The 22,324-nt window shown below is 40.9% G+C and overlaps 2 protein-coding genes across 4 annotated transcripts; one reads left to right on the forward strand and one right to left on the reverse strand.

Moving 5' to 3' along the window:
* The first annotated feature begins 1,467 nt into the window (after positions 1 to 1,467).
* Positions 1,468 to 11,699, forward strand: POGLUT2 (protein O-glucosyltransferase 2). 2 transcript variants are annotated; one of them, XM_027443913.3, is made up of 10 exons: positions 1,468 to 1,822; positions 3,373 to 3,578; positions 4,019 to 4,224; positions 4,982 to 5,059; positions 7,827 to 7,999; positions 9,019 to 9,256; positions 9,838 to 10,047; positions 10,512 to 10,601; positions 11,130 to 11,234; positions 11,441 to 11,699. In XM_027443913.3, the coding sequence occupies exons 1-10, from the start codon at positions 1,644 to 1,646 to the stop codon at positions 11,456 to 11,458; spliced, it is 1,503 nt and encodes a 500-aa protein (XP_027299714.1). In that variant the 5' UTR covers positions 1,468 to 1,643; the 3' UTR covers positions 11,459 to 11,699. The 2 variants fall into 2 exon arrangements, with proteins under 2 accessions (XP_027299714.1, XP_071888334.1); XM_072032233.1 differs by having other exon boundaries at positions 1,689 to 1,822; positions 3,407 to 3,578.
* TEX30 (testis expressed 30) lies at positions 9,835 to 20,532 on the reverse strand. Of its 2 annotated transcripts, none has more exons than XM_013095137.5 (5): positions 20,415 to 20,532; positions 18,182 to 18,412; positions 16,735 to 16,786; positions 14,958 to 15,166; positions 9,835 to 13,765 (listed from the first exon to the last, which is right to left on the reverse strand). In XM_013095137.5, exons 2-5 carry the CDS (start codon positions 18,302 to 18,304, stop codon positions 13,592 to 13,594), a joined length of 558 nt encoding a protein of 185 aa, XP_012950591.2. In that variant the 5' UTR covers positions 18,305 to 18,412; positions 20,415 to 20,532; the 3' UTR covers positions 9,835 to 13,591. The 2 variants fall into 2 exon arrangements, with proteins under 2 accessions (XP_012950591.2, XP_012950590.2); XM_013095136.5 differs by having other exon boundaries at positions 20,271 to 20,496.
* Positions 20,533 to 22,324: the final 1,792 nt, after the last annotated feature.

Consider the following 22,324-nt stretch of genomic DNA (forward strand, 5'->3'; position numbering starts at 1 on the left):
TTGTTCAATGTTTCTTAAGAAATTTTCATAAGAAAACTACTGATGCTACCAGATGAGGGGAATATGACAAGCCCTCTCCATTTAGCTCTTAGCAAACCCGTGGGTCTAGCTCTTAGGAGGATGTAATTAACAGTACACACTACACCCACAATGCTGATGAAACCCAAGTGGTCATGCAGGAGCCACCAGGATCTCATTTGTTCCAGACACACCTGCTGCACTGCCTGTGCCTCATTACTGCGTTATGAAGCACAGGGCAGCTGCTGAGGACTTTCCCTAGCATGGCTGTCCTTATCCATGCTAGTTGTACACAGGTCCCATGCCTGGACGTTTGGTGCCTCACCAGCACTCGCAGCTCTGCAGTGCCATCCCACCAATGCACACCTTGTGTAGTGTGCCAGCTCATCAACCCAGAGCATTTCCTATTTCTTCTCTGCAGTTCAGGGTCTTTGGTGGTCTTTGAACTTCCTTGAAGCCAATCCTGAAGGTTTCTGATGCAAGAGAGGCTCCAGGATTTGCACAGAGCTGCAAAAACAACTTGTTAATCTGGATTTCTTTCCACCTCTGCTGTGCGTTATATCCCCGTTCAGAAAAGGTGATTCACTCTAGTTTTTACAATTTCACCCCATTTAAGACAAACAAACAAACAAACAAACAAAAGATGTATGTATATATCTATTCATTCAGAAAAGCAGAACTTTATAGCCAAATTCAAACCTTGTAGAGAAAAAAAAATGTAGAAACACATAGATGCATAATTGCCATTTGTCCACCTTAAATTGCCTTGTCTCACTAGCTTCTTGATAACGTAGAAATTCCAGAGTTTTCTGGAGCAAATGCTGAAATATGGAAACGCTGGATAGTTAGTAGGAGCAAAATCAGCATATTTATGTGTGAACTGCTTCAGTAAACCTTGTGTCTTTTTACCCTTTTTATCTGTTCACTAGGTCTGGGGATTTGGACTGTTTTATGGATGAAGACCTGAATGTACAAAAGCGGGGACTGGTTATCGCAGTGGGCATGGAGCCTCCCTCGGGACTGCGGTGATGAAGGTGGCATCCCAAACGGCGATGCTTCTGGAGAGATTCAGGACCATGACCTCAGTCACAGGACTCTGAGTGGGGAGGATTCTACACACGTATTTTCCTGACCGTAAACTCATTTCCCACACCGCTGTTACACGGGCGGTGCCAAGCACTGAGGGGACTTCGACTCGTGACATGGCTGCACGATAAAATAAATAAATAAATAAAATAATAATAATAAAAAAATAGACGGACCAAGCCGGCTTTGCCGAGCTTCTTTCACTGAGGTGGTCCCGGGGGCTGGGGGTCTTTGGGGCAACGGCCAGCAACGGCCGCCAACGGCCAGCAACGGCCGCCAACGGCCAGCAACGGTCGCCAACGGCCAGCAACATCCATTGCTGAGAGGACTACATCTCCCAGCAGCGCCGCGGCCGCGGGAAGTGCGGCACCGCCCGCCCCTCGGGCAGCCGCCGGTGCCCGCTGCGCTCCGCTCGCCCCGGTCGCTGCGGGGATGGCGCCGTGAGGGGCCGAGGCAGGTCCCGGCGGCTTTGTCCCGGTCGCGGCTGAGCCGCCGCCGCCTTGCCGGGCGGTGTCCCCCCGCGGGGGGAGGCGCCGTCAATGCGTAGCCTGTGGCTGCTCGGCTTCGCGCTGGGGGTCGCCGCGGCGGGCGGCGCGGAGGGCGGCGGGGGCCGGGTGAGCGCGGAGCTCAGCGCCGTGTGGGGGCCCGGGCTGCGGGCGGCCGCCGTCCTGCCCGCCCGCTACTTCTTCGTGCTGGCCCTGGACGCGCAGGGCCGCAGGTAAGGACGGCGGCGGCCCCCTCCGGCACTTGGCAGGGCGAGGGGGACGGGGAAAGGGGGTGGTGGTGGTCTCCGTGCGTTAGTCTCTAAAGAGACTAACTGGCGAAGAAGCCAGTTAGTCTCTTTAGAGGTACCAAATACTGTGCAATGGGATGAGAGGAGAAAATAAAGAATCCGAAAACGACAAACAGTAAAGTGTGTATTGGTCTAATCAACAGTATATGATTTTTTTTCTGCTGTGTCAAATACTTAAGAGTAACTAATTTATGATATATCTGTTTGAGTGTCCCACCTGTTTCTGCTATCAGGAATATCAGCATTTCAAACAGGTAGGCACCAGATCAGTAGAGTCAATTAGTGTGTACTCTGTAGACTTCTAGGTAAACTTTGTAGGAATTAAATAGGTAAACTTAGTTTTTACAAGAAACTCATGGCTTTCGATTTCATCAGCTTGCCTTCTCATTTCTTCCCTAATCAGGTTTGTGTGGCTCTATTCAGGTATCCTTACAGGAATGGACTCCATGTTATCCATTATTCATAGCCTGTGGTGATTTCTCCAGGGTTAGGGAGCATTTCCCACTTCCTAGGTCCAGGTAGATGCCTCAGCCACATCTCAACCCACTGTTAGGATGCAACAGGGTTCTCCACATCTCTTCTGCAGTTTTCTCCAGGAAAGAAATTCTGACCTTACAACTAGTTAGGATGTGCTTGCAGTGCTCCAACCAGGTTGTCCAGATTAGATGCGCTGTGGCACATGCAAGTCTGGCAGGTGCCAGTTCAGCTTATCTTGGGCAGTAAATATCTCCTGTATTTTCTGACAGCTCTCCAGTATGTCTGGACATTGAATTACACAATCCTACTATAATATTTTTTCCCTACCAAAACATGAGCATTTGTAATAACCCTTTTTTTTTTTTTTTTCCTCTGTATGAGATACCATAAAGATTAAGGACTGCAAACGTTATTAGAAGTTTAACTTCATTCTTCACTGCCATAAATAGTACCTGGGAAATAAAGTCAGCTGGAAATATTTTGCTTCCGTATATGTAAAATAACATTATTATTAAGCTTGTCAGATGGAGCTTATTATGTTTTGTTGTTGTTGCTTTTTTAATATATATATCCACCAACGTCCAGTTACTTGCATGCTCTCTACCTCCCCATCACTACACCTGGGAGCTCCAAGTATAAATAACCAAGAGCCCCACTGGATTTTTGAATGTGCTCTGCTCCCAAATAGTCAAAGCAAAGACTAAAACATTGTTCAACATACAGGACACCAAGTAATTTTCAAGGTGTGTTCATGAATATCTGAGTGGAAATGCCTTCATACTTAGTGCTTTTAAGAGCATGAGACATTTTAGGTAACCTGACAAATTTCTGTTTGGGATCATCATGCCTGCCTTGTGAACATTAGGATGTACTCATAAAGACCTAGCATGGCTTAGTGAAGTCACTGGAAATCTGTTCCATTTCAAATGAATGGATAAAACTAAGAAAACATTTGTGTGTTTACTTTTTAAGTCAGCTCCCACTTATTCTCTGGGTAGGTTCACTTCATCACCGGGTGAAAATACATTCCAGGTGAAGATCACTGCTCCTGATGAACAGTTCACTCGGGTTGGTGTGCAAGTATTAGACAGGAAAGATGGTTCCTTCATTGTGAGATACAGGATGTATGCAAGCTACAAAAGCCTGAAGATAGAAATCAAAACCAGAGATAAACATGTCGCAAAGTCTCCGTATATTTTAAAAGGTAAGAAGCAGCACTATGCACGAAACTCATAGCTTTCTGTCAGAAAGCACATCCTACAGTATTTTCAGGGAGTAGCATAGGATCATAGTAGCAGGACCTCAGTACTTCTCTGGAAATGCTGAGGACTTTCAAATCCCATGGAATTACAGACTATTTGTAAGTGTCCTGCAGGTACTATTCAATAGAGTAAAAAGGAGTGAAGTGCTATGAAGCTAATGCCAAGCAAGCAAGCAAAGGGCTTGCACAGAAGTTGATGTAGCTTGGCGTGATGCCATTGGACTCAAAAAACAAACAAAATACCACTACCAAATAAAAGCTTGTCTGTTTAGAGTTGCTGAAGGTTTGGCCCTAGACAGTGAATGCTCAGTGCTTGACCCTCTTTACTGATCTCAGTGGCATAATAGTGTGGCTCATTAAAATAATGATTGCATTCCTAATAGGTCCTGTTTACCATGAAAACTGTGACTGCCCTCAGGAGGAGAGCAGCGCGTGGCTGGAAGAGATGAACTGCCCTCAGGTCATTCCACAGATTCAGAGAGACCTAGCAAATTTTCCCATTGTTGATCCAGATAAGATTGCGAAAGAAATCCCACAGAGGTTTGGACAAAGGCAGAGTTTGTGTCATTACACCATCAAAGATAACGAGGTACAGTATGGGTTGATCTGAAGTCCTTATGGAGATTTGGTGAAAAGCAATAGAATTTGGCCTCTTGGCTATTCCAGCTCAGAGGCTTCTTGTTGTCTGTTCTTTGAGAAACTTCTTTGTCTGGCTTCTGTCCTTGAAATTGAATACTTTGCAGTTTGTGTATGAGCTCAGTAATATCTGTCTTGCTTTGTAAACTGCTTTTTGTCCATGTTACAACCGAAGCAATTGCAGCACAGTGAAGGCACATTACTTTCCAAGCAATCAATATGAGTGTTGGGAACAGAATCCAGCCTCCAAAATGCTTGCTCAGTTTTCTGTTCACTGAGCAGTATTGCTGTGAAGTGTCACGATCTTCTAATTGTGACATGCATCAGTGCAACTACATTGTGCCTAAGGCTGAGGTGAAGAAATACCACTTAGCTCCACTGAGGATCAGAGCAATAATTCTCTGCAATAAAACTGTACAGACTTCAGTAGAGTCATATGGAAGTGGGAACAATGGAACACAATAGAGGCAACCAATTTCTGTTTCCATGAGACAGATCTAAAATGTCTACAAATGCAAGCAAAGCTTGTCTCCCACCACCCCTTTACTATAATGAACGAGAGATTTCTAAAGCTTCCCAACTAATTCATTAATCTATAGATAAAGCCATACAGTCTGACTAGTTACTGAGTTATTAAAAAACTCAAAATCGTGCCAGTTGTTCTTTGTTATGAAAACACCAGACCAGTAAACTATTTGGGTTATTTTCAGGTTTATATAAAGACGTATGGGGAACACGTTGGCTTCAGAATTTTCATGGACGCTATACTTCTTTCTTTGACAAGAAAAGTGAGTACATCTGTGTAGCCATTTATTCTGCGTGTCCTAACTTATAGAAGCCTGGGCTTAACAAATATGCCTCAGTGTATTTGTTGCTATTTCTGTTAAAAAGCTCTCGTTCTTTCATTCGTAATGGAAAGATGAGGTGTATTGTTCTTGATCGAAGTTGGGATGTTCTGGAATGCTATCTGATGCATGTATGGAGTGTCATTGTTTACCAGGCCTTTGTAGGAGAGCTTGATAGAGTTGGACAGAGTGTGGTTTTGTTTTTGTTTTTTCCTGAAGGCTAAATAAATCATCCTATAGCACCTAATAGGCAATTCTGTCTCTGCTGAAAAAAAATGGGGAATTTATATCTTTCTTCATTAAATTCCAAATGTTGAAAACAAGATGTAGAGGGTTGAGAAAGTGCCAAAAGCCCAACAGGTGGCTTTTGAGGGAACTGTCTGGATGTACAAGCAAAAAGCACTGCACAGACTTCTAGGGAACCTCTGGAAAAAAAAAGACATTATGCACATAGTGACAGAATATAGCAGAGCTGAAGTTTCAGCACATAGAAGTGTGATTGTTATGTAAAGAGAGTAGCAGCAGAAATATTAAGATATCCAAGTTAGGCAATATCTATTTTTTACTGTAAAAAGACAAAGCACTTATCTTTGAAAGAAAGAAGAGAGAGGAGCTACTAAAGTAGGGAGTTGATCACTTAAAAAGAATCATTGCAAATCTATTCGAAAATAATAAACACATTTTTGTATGCATCTGAAAGATAAGTCAATTGGTATGAAATACCATGGGTTTATCATCCAAAAATCAAGTTATATAGCAAGGTTCCTTCTATAACAAGATAATAGGCTTCAGGAATCTTAATTTTTGTTAGGCTTTTGAGGGTAGGACTCATAAGTTTCTCACAACCAAAATAAGAGCACTTTGTCTACAATAAAATTTCTAGTCTAGTTTTTGTGAAGAAGGAACTGCTGTAAACTGCTTGGCAAACCTTGCTTAAAGAGTAGTTGCCAATATTTACAGAGAGGTGAAAGGCGTAACAAACATATTCTTTGTCTTGGGCTCAGTCCCCATTTGGTAACCTAGTTATGTTTTAACTCAGTGATGGACTACAGAATATGCCTACTGAACTTTCAGACAACAAAAATGAAAGAACCCGAAAGCCTCTCGCAGAACAGTATCAGGATTATAATTACCAAGTAATTATTGTATGGAAAAAAAAGGATAACGTGACAAAGGATACTACACAAAATGAATCATATAGTTACAGTACTTATCTAAAATAGGGAGTGGGTGGCTATTTCTGCAGAAAGTGTGAAGGTTATAGCATCACAAATTTAAAAGGAGTCAATGGTGGCACGCTGTTGGAAAAAAGAAACAAAAACAAAACAAAACAAAAAATACATTAACAGAATAACAGAATAAACACATGAAAGAAATGTCAAGTTACTTTTCCACTATACCCAGGATTAGTAATGTCTCAGTTATGCTATTGTGTCTAACTTTGGGCATCATGCTTCGAAAAGGATTGTTCAATTATTGACATTACATGGGAAAATGTTAGGAGAGGCCAGGCATACAGTCAAGCGGGGGTTACATGTATTTCGAGTAATGAAGTCTAAGGGAAGACATAAATGTAGCTTCAATTATATTAAAGGTTGCTCTATGGAAGTTGGAAGTAAGCCTTTCAGCAGCATTGGACAAGAAAGAACAGAAAAAAATCTATCAGAGGGATTTAGATTAAGCTACAAAGGCAGAATCTGTTTGCAGTTTTAGAAAACACAATTAGCCTCATCCCCATTAAGAATCCTCACAGGAATTTCTGTTAGTGTCATTGAGAGACAATAGATCTGTTGGGTTGGCTGTCACTGCAGATGTAGATAAAATACAATGTATAGCTTTCCTATGTCCATTATAACCATTAGATGGCACTCTACTAATAAAGTTAAGCGCTGAAGATCAGAAGGTGTAGCCAAACCCCCTCTGAGAGGAAGGGACGCAGTGAAACCGTTTCTGTCTGCGTGCATACTGAAGACCAAAAGTACTGCTCTGGGTCTCTGTCTTTAGAATTTCTGGGTGTTTCTGCCAAAGGTTTTCCTAAATCATCAGGTTAGAGAAAAATGTCTTCAAGCATTTAGGAAAGCATTTGGTAGTCAGCAAATGATTAATTTCTTTGTCCATAAATTAAATTAGAAACTTAATGAAAACCTATTTGGGCCACAGAAGAATCCTGGAGAATGTTAGACTGCCCAGCCATTCATACGTGAAGAGTAAGGGGGGGGGGGAGTCAGAAGTATGCTTAAGTATGGTGGGGAGTCAGAAGTAGGCTTTACATATTTTTACATGTATATGCATATTTTAATTTGGGAATTATTAATATATTCAGAAGTGTACTTTCTTCAGAGAAGGTAATTTTCATACAGTCAACAAGGTGGTCCAACTTACCTTGGAGTTATACAGTTGCTTACTTAGGTCCCAGTGCTAGCCTGGAACAAGGACTATACGGCCAATCATCTAAAGTATAACAAGCAACTGTTTTCTAAACTGGGAGGGAGACCTCCTAGGTGATTTTGTGACATTCTTATAAATAAATAAATAATCTTACAGACCACTCAATGTTTCTAACTTTACGTATTACAGGTACATTGAATATTACTACAGAACAGGCTTTTTTTTTTCTCTCTTGGTGATGTTGTTCTCAAATTGCAAGTTTCCACCAAAAGAATGCTGCGTCATATTGAAAAGCGTTTGTGCCTCCTTTGCTTCTGTTTAGGTGAAAATGCCAGATGTAGAATTTTTTGTTAACTTGGGGGACTGGCCGCTGGAGAAAAAGAAACCTCCGCAGAACCTGCACCCTATCTTCTCATGGTGTGGGTCCAGTGAATCAAAAGACATCGTCATGCCAACATATGACTTAACAGACTCGGTTCTGGAGACTATGGGACGGTAAGAGATCTTTTATTTTTTTCACAAAGTTCATAGTAAGTGTTCTTCCAAAAAGGTATTTACGTTATCAGTACATTAACTTTTATTTATTCATTGAGACATTGATACAGTATAGGTAGCCAATAATTATTTAATTGGCATCATAGCATGAACCGATTTGTACATTCTACAAGTTACATGTATGAAAACATACTCCACTATTCTATTTCAAAAATCAGAATTTATCTAAATGCAGTCACTGAAAAAAGCACACGGAGTTAAACACTACAAGAGTAGGTGTTTTGTTTGTGTGCTCTGCTTCATCACGATGAACGTGCTGACAGCTGGCCAGGACTCTCTCTTCCTGTGTTTCCTAGAACATTTAAAGGCCTTTGAAGCCAGAGTGCTCAGCTGAGGACCTACCATCTCTCGCTTTGATTACTGGTACCTGGCCACGGTAACAGCCCTGCTGCTGTCTTGGAACAATACAAATACAGCTTCTAAGATATCTTCATTACTCATTTTGAACCCATATATCATTTCACTGCATTACATTCACGTTTCTAGCTTTTATTATCAAGACTTTTCCTAAATTTGCTCTGCTTGCCCACAGCTTCTGTGCTTTAATTTAGCAGGTTTCTGAGGAAGTAAATTATGCTCTGTTAAGCCACTTACATTCCAACCTTGCTTTGGACTATTTGTGGCTGCCTCATCACCATTTTCAATTATTCCTTTACCCTGCATCACCCATGGCAACCATACCCACTTTTAGCTGCTTTTTACACAACTGACAGATCCTCTTTCCACACACAGTTCTCTCTTGCCACAGGTCTGTGGATTTGACGTTCCCTATCTCTTTTTATCATTGCAAAAATACTGATACAATACATATACAGGTATAATCATGACTCACCCTCATCTTTGGTATTTTCCTATTAGTACTATAAATTATTTCAAGTAATCACACTTAAATAAATCCAAATCACATGTAAAAAAAAATCCAGTGGGCATCACAAATAAATCACTACTTTCTCCTGCAGGGTTAGTCTGGATATGATGTCAGTTCAAGCAAACACCGGCCCATCATGGGAAGACAAGAATACCACGGCATTCTGGAGAGGACGTGACAGCCGCAAAGAGAGGCTTGAACTTGTAAAGCTCAGTAGAAAATATCCGGAGATCATAGATGCTGCTTTCACAAACTTTTTTTTTTTTAAACACGATGAAAGCCTCTATGGACCCATTGTTAAGCACATTTCGTTTTTTGATTTTTTTAAGGTAAGCCGCTAGTCATTTATATTTTGTAGAACTAGGTTCTCAGTGTTTTCCATTACCAAATAACTCTGTATATATTGTTTATAAGGAAGTGATTTTGGTTTTCCAGCACAGCAACGACAAGCATAAGTAGGCTTCTCTCCGCTGGGACTAACTGCTGTGCAGCTCTTAGACTGAGAATAAAGATGTCTGATTTACATCTAAAGGTTCTGCAGAACCTGGTGTAATCTAATAACTCCAAGTTCCTTTTTATTTCTTTTTCCTGGTTCAGTGATCAGGACTACTAACATAACTAACATAGTGGGAAGTCAGTGGATGAAGTGGCACATCAACCCTCACATCCCAGGATGAGCGTCTAAGAATGTCCGGAGAGCTTAACTGATGAAGAGGGCACCTGTGTACCCTGCACTGCGATGAATTCCAAACTAAATAACAAAAGCTACTTAAAAATTGATGCTTGCCTAGCCAATCCGACATTTCTCAATATCAGCAAGTCAGTAATACCGGTGCCCTCAGAATAACACGAGCTAACCAGGCTACTTGGGTCTTGTTTGTTAATAACCTCTGGTCGTTTTCTTCCCCAGTATAAATATCAAATTAACATTGATGGCACAGTGGCAGCATATAGATTGCCTTATCTACTAGCAGGAAACAGCGTTGTGCTAAAACAAGACTCCATCTACTATGAGCATTTTTATAATGAGCTGCAGCCATGGAAACACTATATTCCATTCAAAAGTGATCTGAGCGATCTCCTAGAAAAACTACAGTGGGCCAAAGAGCACGATGAAGAGGTAAATACGCATTTAGAAGTACTTGGCAATGTTTCTTGACAAATAAGAGTTTCTTGACAAACAGCTTTGTCTTGAGCAAAAAACACATTTCTTTAAAACAAAATCTGTTATTTCCTTCTGAAAGGACTTCAGAATGAGCATCATCAAGTGCATAAATAGAAGCAGTTTTTAAGAATACATAATGCTGCCCTTTGCTTGGCAATTAATAGGAATTTTGGAGACTATTTTCATAAGAATGCCTTACTTTTACAATTAATAATGCTTAAATTCCTAATCCCTTCCATGTATCAGTAAGAGATTTATGTTACTGTTTTATGGACAGTTCAGTGCTGGGACATGTAAACACTAGATAAAAATAAATGATGAACTATCTTAAACTATCAGCACCCTAGAATCAATAGTAGCATCCTGAAATAGCTACCATTTTTAGAGAATTTAAAACAAACAAACTCTTTCTTTTGCAGGCCAAAAATATTGCAAAATCTGGACAAGAATTTGCAAGAAACAATCTCATGGGAGATCACATTTTTTGTTACTACTTCAAACTTTTCCAGGTTAGTGTATTCTTAACTACTCCCACAAAAATAGAAATCCCATAGAGAGAATTCAGGACAACACAGCTGCTGGAAATTGGCCAATCTGGCACTTGAAGCCACAAAGCAAGTGGCAGCAATTAGGAAATTCAGTTGGTTTATAAACACTGCATGCTGTTGTTTCCTGTGAAACCCCGTAAGACTCTGAGGGTGGTTTGAGAGCAGCAATCAGATCCCGTAGATCTTGACTTAATCTGCAAGGATACGTTGCTCACAATGATCAAAGAACTCCCCATCAGACACACACCCTGTGAACCACAGCTGAAAATATCTCTGCATTAGCACCAGGATATTGAAACTCCAGTGAGGCACCCGAAGGGGCTCCTGTCAACAGTTGGGTATCTGTTTACCCTTTCTGTGGCACAGCGTGGACAGAGTAGAAAACTGTGTAGTCCTGGAGTTTTTACAGAATTATTCAGCTGAGTTGTTGCAGGATTTACAACATAACGAGCTTATGAATTAACACCACCTTTCTTTTTTTAAAACTAGGAATATGCCAGTTTGCAAGTGAATGAGCCAAAAATCAGAGAAGGCATGGAGAAAGTGCAGCAGCCTGATGATGACCTCTTTCCATGTACTTGCCACAGAAAAAAGGTACAATATATATGGTGTTAAATGTAAAGTGCTCAATGTCTGCAGTTTGTATTCAACCAAATTGAAACAACTGTTGCTCAATACCACATACTCTGTCACCAGACTATTAGTGGCTTAAAAACATTTATTGGTGTGTTTGCAGGACTAGACTATTGAAAATTGAGTTTCCAATTAACTGAAAAATTTTTCTTCTTTCTCTGTTACAGACCAAAGATGAACTTTGACAGAAAGAAATAAAATATTTTTTTTGGATATTTACCTACATTCAGAATCACTTCTTCAGGACATAAGGAAACCTTGAATTAAAAATTAAACAGTTATTTTGAAGTTTACTCTATCATGATCTACATACAGAAGACAACCAACCATTGCCTGTTTCCTTTTTATCATGGAGCAGTCACAGAGCCTTGTTCAACACACATTTTATAACTTTTTTTTTTTTAAATAAAAAACACGTTTCTATCAGTTACTTGGTACTGTCCTGAGATACTTTTCAAATGCAGGTACTTTTTACTCAGACAAGGTGCCTGGGATACTGAGTCTAGCATGTTCAGCAAAAACAGCCAGGTAAGAATCGTATACCTGCTCCCTGGCATGCCTGTCAAAAGCAATCATTCTCAGACCATAATTTTGTTCCTTCTGAGACAGTCAATATTCTCAAAGACAATGATGTGGGGCTTGTATTCTTTAACCTGAAGGAAAAACAAAACTCTATTGGACACGTATCTTAGATAAAAACTGATTTTTCACAGATGCTTTCTCTGTGAAACTCAGTCCCTTCGGAAATATAAAAAGAATTAAGTGGCACTGAGCAGTGACTATTGATAATAAACCAATAATTCTTCTACAATTTGATTCTGCTCTTAAAATACCTATTTTCCACTGGTGTTAAGTAACTCAGCTGCTACTTTCTGAGCATATCATCATCATCACAAAATGCTACACTGGTAGATGTCAAGGCTAAATTCATCACATTCTAAAGTTTGAACACACCTCCCCAGTCAAAAGTGGGGATTTATTTTCTCTGTAAAACAGTGAACTTAAAGAAAATAGCCACACAGATTTTATGTGCCTTTTGAAATTGGCTGTGAGCATCTAGATGCGTCCCATGCTTACTAAACAACACTACTGATGGGCAATCAGCATTCTTGAGGTGCCTTGTAAGAAATGACAATATTATATCTGATTTTTCATTTTCATCTGTCTATTGTTTATTTTTTGCTATAGTAAAAGCAAGCTTAGAGTAGTTTGTTCAATCACTTGATAAGCTGTATAATTTAACTGCAATAAACTAGTCATGAATAATTGTTTTTTTTACAGTAATCACCTGACCTTTTACAGTACAGCACCAAAACAAAGCTAGCAGATGCAGTCACCTGACCAAATCCTCAGAGAAATCCTCTGAGCTCACCACAGCTGACTCAGTGCATTTAAGCAGTTCTGTGCTGCCACACACAGCAGTCACTCCCCAGAACCACCTCCAGGCTAGAACGGGGAACTGATGACACTGCAGCAGTGAGCTGCAAGCTGTAATGATGCAGTACAACCAGAGGAGGCTGTAGGAAACTCTTGGCAGTGGAGATGAGCCCAGTGTCTCAGAAGACAACATCAAGGTGTTTGTCTCAGGACCAACCGGCAGTTTCAACTCAGATTATCATGCAGCTGATACATGCTGATCATCGGCTGAAAGCAGTTAGCCCGTTGCTACAACCTGGTTATACCCACAGGTCTCTCAGTCCATAATGGGGAAGATAACACCTGCAGGCACCTATGAAGTATTTTATAATCTTAGAATTATTAAGGTTGCAGAAGGCCTTCAAGGTCATCTGGTCCAATCTTATCCAATCTACTCCCATCACAGTTCATGTAGCACAGCAGAATGCCCCAACAGGGCACCAAGACAGAACAGTAAAACCCTCGCTGTCCAGCCCTGGGAGATATGCTCGCAGAGTTTTACAGATCAGCATGTTTTAAGTTCAAACAAGGACAGTATCAGTAATAGACTCAAAAATGAAAACACATCTGAAGATTTGGAGTCCAAATATTTGAATATACTGAAAAAAAACAGTCAAAAACCATTTACTTGGTAATACAGAGCATTAAGTGTTGTGTATAGTTTTTGCATGGAAATACTAGAAACAATGCTGCTCAGACACTGAATATTTGATGTTTCCCATCTTTCTTTTAAAATGTTTTTATTGTTTTGCATATTTTTTTCCTTTCATTGAAAAAAAAGTTTTATTTACATTTACCCTTAGACTTATAAAATACTTGTTTTTAAAAATGTATGCCACAAACTGATTTGTTGCACTTAAGAAAAAGCTGATTGAAGATACTACTTAACCACTCACTGCAAGTCATTTGTGCTCCAGTTCAATATTCTCTCTAAGCCAAGAGAAAACTTGTGCGTTTATTTCTTCCATGACATCATCTTCTGCTCGTCCTTTAACTGCCATCCCATGGTTTGCTTTATCAATCCAATGGATTTTTTTAGGGGCTTTCATTTTGCTTGCCACACCTTCTAACAATTGCTACAGAGAAAATAAGAAGGGGAAAGTTAGATAATTAGCTGCTACAAATTGTCTAACACACAGACCTCTCTCACTTTGCCTATGTAACACATAATAGGAAATGTTTAAAAACAAAAATGGATTGGCATTTACATTAAAGAGACAGTAACAGAAAAGATGTGATAATACTGTATTCAGTAATATAATTTACTCAAACACTAGCCCTCAGTATCAGTCACTCACTCGTACATCTAAAAGTAGAAATGTAGAACTTCATAACCTTGTGAAGGCTCCTTGCCCACACTCAGACAGAACGCGCTCCTACTGCAAGAGGGGGTACAGCACTGAAATGGCAGAACTATACTCAGATGTGTCTACAGTGCCAGAGTATCAGCACAACCCTCTGGAGACTAGTGCTCTGTTCAGCTGTCTCCAAAGTGGAACCAGCTCACAAGGGCTTAAAGATCTTCCCCCTTTAGGAAGGCACTCCAGGTATTTGCCGGTTGCTAACCACACTAATTTCAGTGACAACTCCTCGTGAAAGCGTTCTGACTCCTTAGAAACTGTCCAAGCATGGAAAATGGTAACTGCATACATACCATCCCAAACTGAAGCCAAACAGTTCAAGAACTACGGATAACTGCTTTGTAAGAAAACAGTAGAAAAACATTGTATTCTGATCACTGCACACCTGTTCTTCATGTCAACAAAAATGCTGCTATCAAAAAAGCTTAACTTCTGGGTAGAACTGCTTTGCTAGAAGAATGTTATGAAAATTTGACAAACGTGGACTAGTAGCATAGCAGTACTTAGGTTTTCTAACTTGAGCTGGTGAAAACAGAAGAGCAAATAACTTGCTCCTTCTACACGTCACTTAATTCATAAAAATCTTTGCTATCAAAAGACCAAAAAAAAAGTAATTAAAAGCTGGATTATTTATTTGCCAAAAGATAAGTTTCCCAAAGCAGTTGATCAAACAGTATCCAAGCATGTGAAAAAGCATAAGAAATCAACCCAGGATTCCCTAAATCTGATGAAGTTTCCTACCCAAATCTTCCTTCAGAAGATTTATATTTGTATTTATATTTACATTCCTATTTAGAGAAGGCTGTTAATCAAAGTCACTGCTGTGGATACCGGTACAAACACCACTCAGACTCATTCCTATTCCTCCATGCTGCCCTTTGACAGAAGGATTTACGAAGATACTCACTTTTTCACACATCTCATCTGCTGATCCTGAGACAAACAGCACTGGACACCTGATAAATAATAAATCTTCATCCCGGAGCTTGGACTGCAGTTTTGGTCGATGAAGCGGGTAAGATAAACACACTAGACCTTGAATGAAGTCATCATTGTCATCATCCTCGCTGAGCTGACGTATCACAGAGGCAGCAGCTCGTGAGCCCATGGAACGGCCTTTCTCCCACGTTAAAATAAAGGAAAAAAGTATATCCGCAATCACCTCACCTGCATTCTTAGCATGCTCAACTCCTAAATACATTCATATGGCTTGTTTTTAAGTGTATATGTAGTACAAAATGCTAGGTATACTTTTATTCATTTTTCTGCTACGATAATTGTATGGTTATAGTATGTTTCCACATACCCAATTAAAAAAGAAAAAGAAAAAAGAGAAACTGACAAGGATCCTTTGCAATACTGGAAGGACCAAGAGCTCATCCTATTGAAGGGGTTGAGTGAGGGAGAGAGAGGACAGGTCCTGCCTGCACTACAGATCCCTGCAATTCCAAACAGATCCTTAAACTCTGAAATAATGCAATTAACTTGCATTTGTTCTTTCATGCAGCCTTAATCTGCTCATAGTAAAAACCAACATTTTAAGCTCCTTACTCCCCACACAAATCCAGCAAGCGTTTATGTACACATAAATTTTCAGCTTAAAAAATCACAGAATCACAGAATTTCTAGGTTGGAAGAGACCTCAAGATCATCGAGTCCAACCTCTGACCTAACGCTAACAGTCCCCACTAAACCATATAAATAGGGAAAAAAAATAAAGAGTGAACATGCAGCATGAGGTCGGTTAGTAACAGCAAGGGGATATCAAAATGCCTCCTCAAAGAAGCAGCATATGAGCTGACAATGCTCTATAATTGAGTGTTAGAAGTAGTTGATTCCAGTGGGATTAACTTGCCTCAGGGCAGATCTGGTTTCGCTTAGTTGGACAACATTTTTAAGTTTCCAGTATCAAGTTGTTCCTAGTTACCCCCATCTATTTCCCTTCTCACAGAATGTAACTGATTTTCTATCTGCCACTAGGTTTATGTACCAAATCCTGCTTTGGCAAAATGGCTGTTTACCAGAAACCAGAATTCAAGACTTTTAATTAAAAGGTACACAAGGACTATCAGAGAACTTGTACCCTGTCACAAACCAGGCAGGTTTTCTCCCCAAGTCGGAGCTAAATCATGGTCTATTGCTCTTTCTTTCATCCTTCTAAAAGATCTACAGCACCAAGAGGACAACGAATAGATCCAGATGCTTCCAAAATAATTCTGTGAACACATCAGGCTAGATATTCCGACTTGAAATCCAAGAAGCAGAGCTGAGCTATACGCCCACCTGGCTCATCCCTCAGCTACACAGCTTGTTGGATTCAGCTCCAGGTTAAGACACACAAATGCAGATCTGCAAATGAGCTCGGCACCTACGTTCTCATTGCAATCTGTGGGCTTCTAGTCAATTTATGAAGATTAGAGAGCATTCAACACTCTGGAAAGAAGACTCTCCTAGCTTACAGCTGAATTGCTGTCATGAAGCAGTAATGACCAGTGGGATTTTTTCAGCTTGTTCCCACCCAGGACAGTGAGCTTTTAGTGCATGCCACCAACTGAAACCTGTCATCCACATCTAGTGTTTCACTTCTTACCAAAGCAGGACGGACTGTAAAAAACTGAGTAATTAGAGATTGCTATCATTACAGCCAGAATGAGAGGGAAAACTATAAATAATAAAAACTGTACCTGCAAGGAAGACACCTGAAAGTTTATAATCATCAGAAAGCTTTAAGTATTCCTAAAGAAATAAGAGAAGAGAGAAACATTACAAGCCAGAATTGTGACAGCTGACAGGCTGACGATTTTTTTTTGGAGCTGCTAACCACAACATGGGAAGCTCTTTCAGCACTGCAGGTTAAACAAAGACCACATACATAAGAGTTGCTTTTTTTCCCCACACAAATCAGCTCATCATATTTTGCAGCAAAAATGTAATAAAGAAACAATTTCACATTAGTTCTCATCACATCTAAAATTTCAGACACACCATCAATTTACTAAAATATTAACTGATTATGTGTATCAACTTAGTTATAGTAACAGACCATGCACACAGCCTATCAAAATACTGAATAAATTAGTACAAATATCCTTCACTGAGTAACGTCTGACAGAACAGATAAAATTCAGCGACAACTTTTTCAGTTCTTAGGAGGTAACTAATTAGATGCTATCTTAATAGGGGCCTTTAAATCACCTTTACACCACAGCACATTAATGTAAGCTCACCGACAACACCGTGTTTCTTCAAAAAAGAATGGAGAATAGACCCACATTAAAGCTACCAAAGACTGACCTAAAAGTAACATACATCTAATAAAACCACAGTATCGTGCATATGAATTCTTTAAGACCTCAGCCTGATGCAAAGTGCTCATGCTACCTTTTATATTTTGATTCCTTCCTGCACACTCCAGAACAAAAAGAGTCTAAAATGGCATTATTATAGCAAAACATTGTTCATTTTAACAAAATTTAGGTATAGACAAACATTTTAAATACTGTATCAGCAGAAATAGATAAACACAAGCATATAATAAAGTGGTTTTGAAATCAAAGCCTATTCATATTCTAGGGCTCTCCTATACTACACCCAATCTCTTTTGCCTTAGATCTTCCTGCATCCCAGTCTCCTGCACTTTACCTAAGGTCTTGTTCTCTTGGCCCCAAACCTTGACATTCAGCACAATTCCCACCTAAGCTTCCTTCCTCTGAAAACCCCTCCTGAAGCCATAGCCCTTATTCCCCTTTTCCTCACCAAGCCTTCCCAGAACACCAACCTCTCATTTCCACCCCAACTGAATTCTTTACATTTTCCCAGCTATAAATTTCCTGGAAGAACATCCATGCTCTCTTCAAATCCTTTTCTCAAGCTTTTCTTTCTCTCCCTGAATTCAAAGCGACCCATTTACAGCAACTGTTCTAGCTATTGCCTATAGAAGAATTGTTCGTGCTCTTTTTGCGTATGGACACCACTCCGTTTAGCTAACCATCACTTCCAATTTTCTCATTGCAGCTTGACTAATCTCTGCTGGTAATATAGGAAATCCAGAAGCAGACAGAAGATAAATATATACGTTAAATCCTGCACATCCGTGGATATAAGCTTTGGCAATATCTGGTCACTTCTTACCACAACTGCTTTGTAAGCTTTAGTCCTATAAGCAATGTTAAGGCCTTTACAAGTAAACCGCAGGCACAGAATTCCATAGGATGCAAGATAGGTTGCCAAAGAAACTAAGTGAGGGAAATTCATATCTCCTCCGGCTCCATGGGTAAGAATCACTCCATATCTTAACTTCTTCTTTGGAACAGAAAAGATGGCATCAAGGTATTTGTTCCCAAAAGGTATTTTCACTTGAACCTAGAAATGAAACAGAAAAAAACAGTAAGAAGAAGATAAAATTTTCCAAGCTGCACATTATGATGAGGAAAAAAAATTACAAGTCCCATTCTATTCCCCTTGTTTAAGAGTACAAAGTGAGTAATTACCTCTGGCTCAAAGATCTTCCATGCGATAATGAGCAAGTTACCTTATCGCTCCTTATTTTCTCCATTAGAAAATGAAGCATCCCTAGCTTCAAATGATGCTTCAAGGCACAAAGTGAGCTGCTTCTTACATTCTCTATATGCCTATTTGAGAGCTAACTGCCGTAATTGATTTGAATATTAAGTCTTTCACTATAAGAAACACTAACATTTCTGTAAGACCTAAAAATAAATGAGATTAACAGGATATATAGGACTAAGAGAACTCCACCCAGGCAGCAACTGTTTAATCCTGTAGATGTAGCATCCATGTACAAACATGATTACACAGGGAAAAGACTGAAAGAGTATTATGAAAAATAGTTTTGAATACACTAGTTTTACATATAACAGGTAACTATAGGAAAATAACACAGGAGTGACTTTTTCATTAAGTATTCATAATAACTGGCAATGAATATCACAATATTTAATATGTTTTTATAATTGACATTCAGAGGTGAACCTAGGCACTTACACTACACTGACTAGCAGCCAAATCCACAGAAGTACAAAACCCAAAGATACATGTCAGCAAGTATTTCCAAATTACATGGCAGTAACCACGCACCAGAGTGGTGGCATTCCTATTGTCACAGGATGAATTTTCCCCAGAAAAAGATCAGACAGCACCATTGCAAGACAAAATCAGCACAACATTGGCAGAAGACCCCCCAGTCATAACAGATACTTGGACAAGCTGAAGGAGACACGAGGCCAGCTGATGTTGAGCTGAATAAAAGGGGACTGGAGTGCGTGTGTGCCACCATATATGCCAAAGCTCTTGAAAGCAAAGGAAAACAACCCAGTGCTGGGATGGAAGGTCTGTTCCACACCACCACATCTCAAGGAACATGCCAAGTCAGGCAGAATTTGGCTGGTCACCACTCATACTTCAAGTTTCACCTACAAAGGCAGAGGTAGCAGCACACATCTCAGAGCTTATGAGGCTCATAAGGATGGAGATGCAGTTGCCATGGACTGTAAATTTCTAAGTGTAAAATAGGAATATAAACCAAAATAGGTTGTTGCTAAGCCCTCAGCCACAGCTGTTAAATCACACTGAACACTCTGCAGTCTTCCTAATGAAATTACATTGCCTTCTTGGAGTACCAAGATGCCACCGCCCCCATGGGGAACTCAGGCATGTGCAGACGAGGTGACTTTTACAATACACAGTAAGACTGTGGCTACGGAGCTGAGACCAGACCTTACAAGTGCTTTGCTGGCCTACTACAGAGGACACCACCTCATTTTTTTGGTTTCAAAGTCAGCAACAAGTAAAAACGAATAAATAAAATTTTGGACTTCAGTACAAGTGTAAAAGCATTTTCCAATGCCTGTATGAATGCAGAGATGCCGTGTAGCAAATGCAGTGTTGTCTGAAATACTTCCTCTCCTGCAAGCACCTGATAAACTTAAAACCATGAACCAAATCTTGCCAGAAATTGCTCTGAGTTTCTTCTCAAGCCAACACCGAGCAGTTAAGGGAAGGCAGCTTGACAAAATGACAAATCCCCAAGCCGCTGCACGCCCTCACAGCTCTTGCACTACGGACAGCTCAAGCGCTGCCAACGCCAACCCCAGCTTTCTCCCCTCCTTTCAAAGGGCCGCAAACCGGACCCACCGCCGCCGGCCGAGGGCTGCCCGGCGCCGGAGCGGAGGAAGATGAGGAGGAAGGAGGCCGGCCATACCTCTGCGTGCCCGCTCATCGCCCCTGAGGGGCGGCGGCCCCGGGCTGCAGGCAGAGGCTCACTAAACCCGGAGAGGCGCCCGAGCCGGAGGAGGGGAGAGAAGGGGGAGCTCCGGCCCCTCAGCCGTCAGCCCCGGGCCGTTACCTCAGCCCAACAGCCGCACGCCTCAGGCCAACGGTGTCAGGCGGCGGCTGCGCATGCGCACGCGCGGCTCTCCCCTGAGAGATCCCGCCCCCCTCACCCCGGGACTCTGGTGAGTGACAGCCGCTCGGACCTATCTCCGACCAGATGTGCGGCTCTGCGCTGCTCGATTGGCCCGCACCTGGGCAAGGCCCCGCCCCGCAGCGCTGGTACCGGCACGGAGCCTGCCCCCGGGCTGTGCTTTGTGCTGTGACTAAAACCGAACCGAACCGAACCGAACCGAACCACACCACACCACACCACACCACACCACACCAGTCACGTACCATAAACACAGCTTTTGGGTAATGGACCATCAGCACGGATATTCTAACACAATGTTTGCAGTATTTATATGTTGGATGTTTCATAAGCTGTAAAATCACAGAATCATTAAGGTTAGAAAAGCCCTCCAAGATCACCTGGTCCAACCATCCCCTACCACCAGTGTCACCCACTAAGCCATGTCCCCAAGCACCAGGTCCATCCTTTCCTTGAGCACCCCCAGGGATGGTGACTCCACCGCCTCCCTGGGCAACCTGTCCCAGTGCCTGACTGCTCTTTCTGAGCAGAAATGGCTCCTCATTGCCAGCCTGAACCTCTCCTGGAGCAACTTGAGGCCGTTCCCTCCAGTCCTGTCACTAGTTACCTGTGAGAAAAGGCTGACCCCCAGCTCCCAGATATGCTCCAAAATGTTTTCATATTTTGTGTCAAGTCAGAGACTATCGATCTGTTTTCTGCCATTATCAGTGTATAAAATGCAGGTAAGTTAGGACACCCAATGTATTGCTCACTGATTCAAGGTGCCATCCCAAACGGAACAGGGCTTTTTCCACATTCATGTTCTGGAAGACAAAATGTGCTCTGCCCGGCATGCTCATTGTGTCACTGTCACACTGCTGGCTGGATTTCACCCAACGCCAATCGAAACCTTCAGGCCCTATGAGAGTTTCAGCTGTCATCAAGCTGGGAAAGGCAGGGAGCCTTCGTTGCCTAAACTTCTACTTGAGAAGTGCTTAAAATGCAAAGCAAGAGCAAGATGTGGAAGCATAAAACTGCAGGAAAGCCTCTGGCACAGCCTGCAAGGCTAACAACTGGTAGAGTCTCAAGAAATCAAAATGAGCGTGTGAGTGTACTGAGGAAGGAGAGATGCTGCTGTAGCCTCTGGTCCATGGAAATACAGTCAACCTAACTGGGTTTTGCCACACTTTTCCTGGAATTGCTTTTCTTCTGGAAGATAAGGTTCCTTTACTGTGACACACATACTGCTAATATTTCGAAGGCTAGGAACTTTAATTAGAAGTATATATATTAGATTGAAATTCATGGATATATTTTCATGATGGATACACTCTGGTATTATGAACTTCTGGATATGTAATGAAATATGTGGATTAGAATTACATTCAAATATAAAAAATTTAAGATTCTTTTTTTTTTTTAGTTTTGTGACATAATGCAACTCCGTCATATCTAGCTACTCAAAATCAGGTTTCAGTGGATTTAGGAGGCCATGTAAGTACACTGTGGTTAATTTTGAAGTGTGCTGAGTAACCCCTCTGAAAACCAAAATATTCACTGCCACGGGTCCTTAAAATCAGACTATTTTTCTTTGCATGCTTAAATATGAATTAAGAGTCTAACTGTAAGCTCTCACATTTGAAAATGTTGATTATAAACGTTTTCTGAACATCTGAAATAAAGTTTTTAATTAAACATCTAAGAAAACCTAGTTTGCATCATTTCATAACCTTAAACTTACATCAGTCCTGGAAATAGAAGTTTATTCTCAAAATAATATATGATACATAATAATCTAAATTTATCACCAAATATGACAATTATGAAAGATATGTGATTTGACATGCTTCGCA

The sequence above is a fragment of the Anas platyrhynchos genome, chromosome 1, assembly GCF_047663525.1.
Source record: "Anas platyrhynchos isolate ZD024472 breed Pekin duck chromosome 1, IASCAAS_PekinDuck_T2T, whole genome shotgun sequence".
NCBI lineage: Eukaryota > Metazoa > Chordata > Aves > Anseriformes > Anatidae > Anas > Anas platyrhynchos.

Excerpts from the sequence above, each read along its gene's own strand:
- POGLUT2 (XM_027443913.3), top strand. The coding sequence starts at position 1,644 with ATGCGTAGCCTGTGGCTGCTCGGCTTCGCGCTGGGGGTCGCCGCGGCG. Across the intron at positions 3,579-4,018 it reads GTCTCCGTATATTTTAAAAG|GTCCTGTTTACCATGAAAAC; the intron begins GTAAGAAGCAGC and ends CATTCCTAATAG. Across the intron at positions 10,048-10,511 it reads CCAAAGAGCACGATGAAGAG|GCCAAAAATATTGCAAAATC; the intron begins GTAAATACGCAT and ends TTTCTTTTGCAG.
- TEX30 (XM_013095136.5), bottom strand. Across the intron at positions 16,787-18,181 it reads AAGCTTACAAAGCAGTTGTG|GAATACTTAAAGCTTTCTGA; the intron begins GTAAGAAGTGAC and ends TTATTTCTTTAG. Across the intron at positions 15,167-16,734 it reads TTCAGGTGTCTTCCTTGCAG|GCCGTTCCATGGGCTCACGA; the intron begins GTACAGTTTTTA and ends CGTGGGAGAAAG.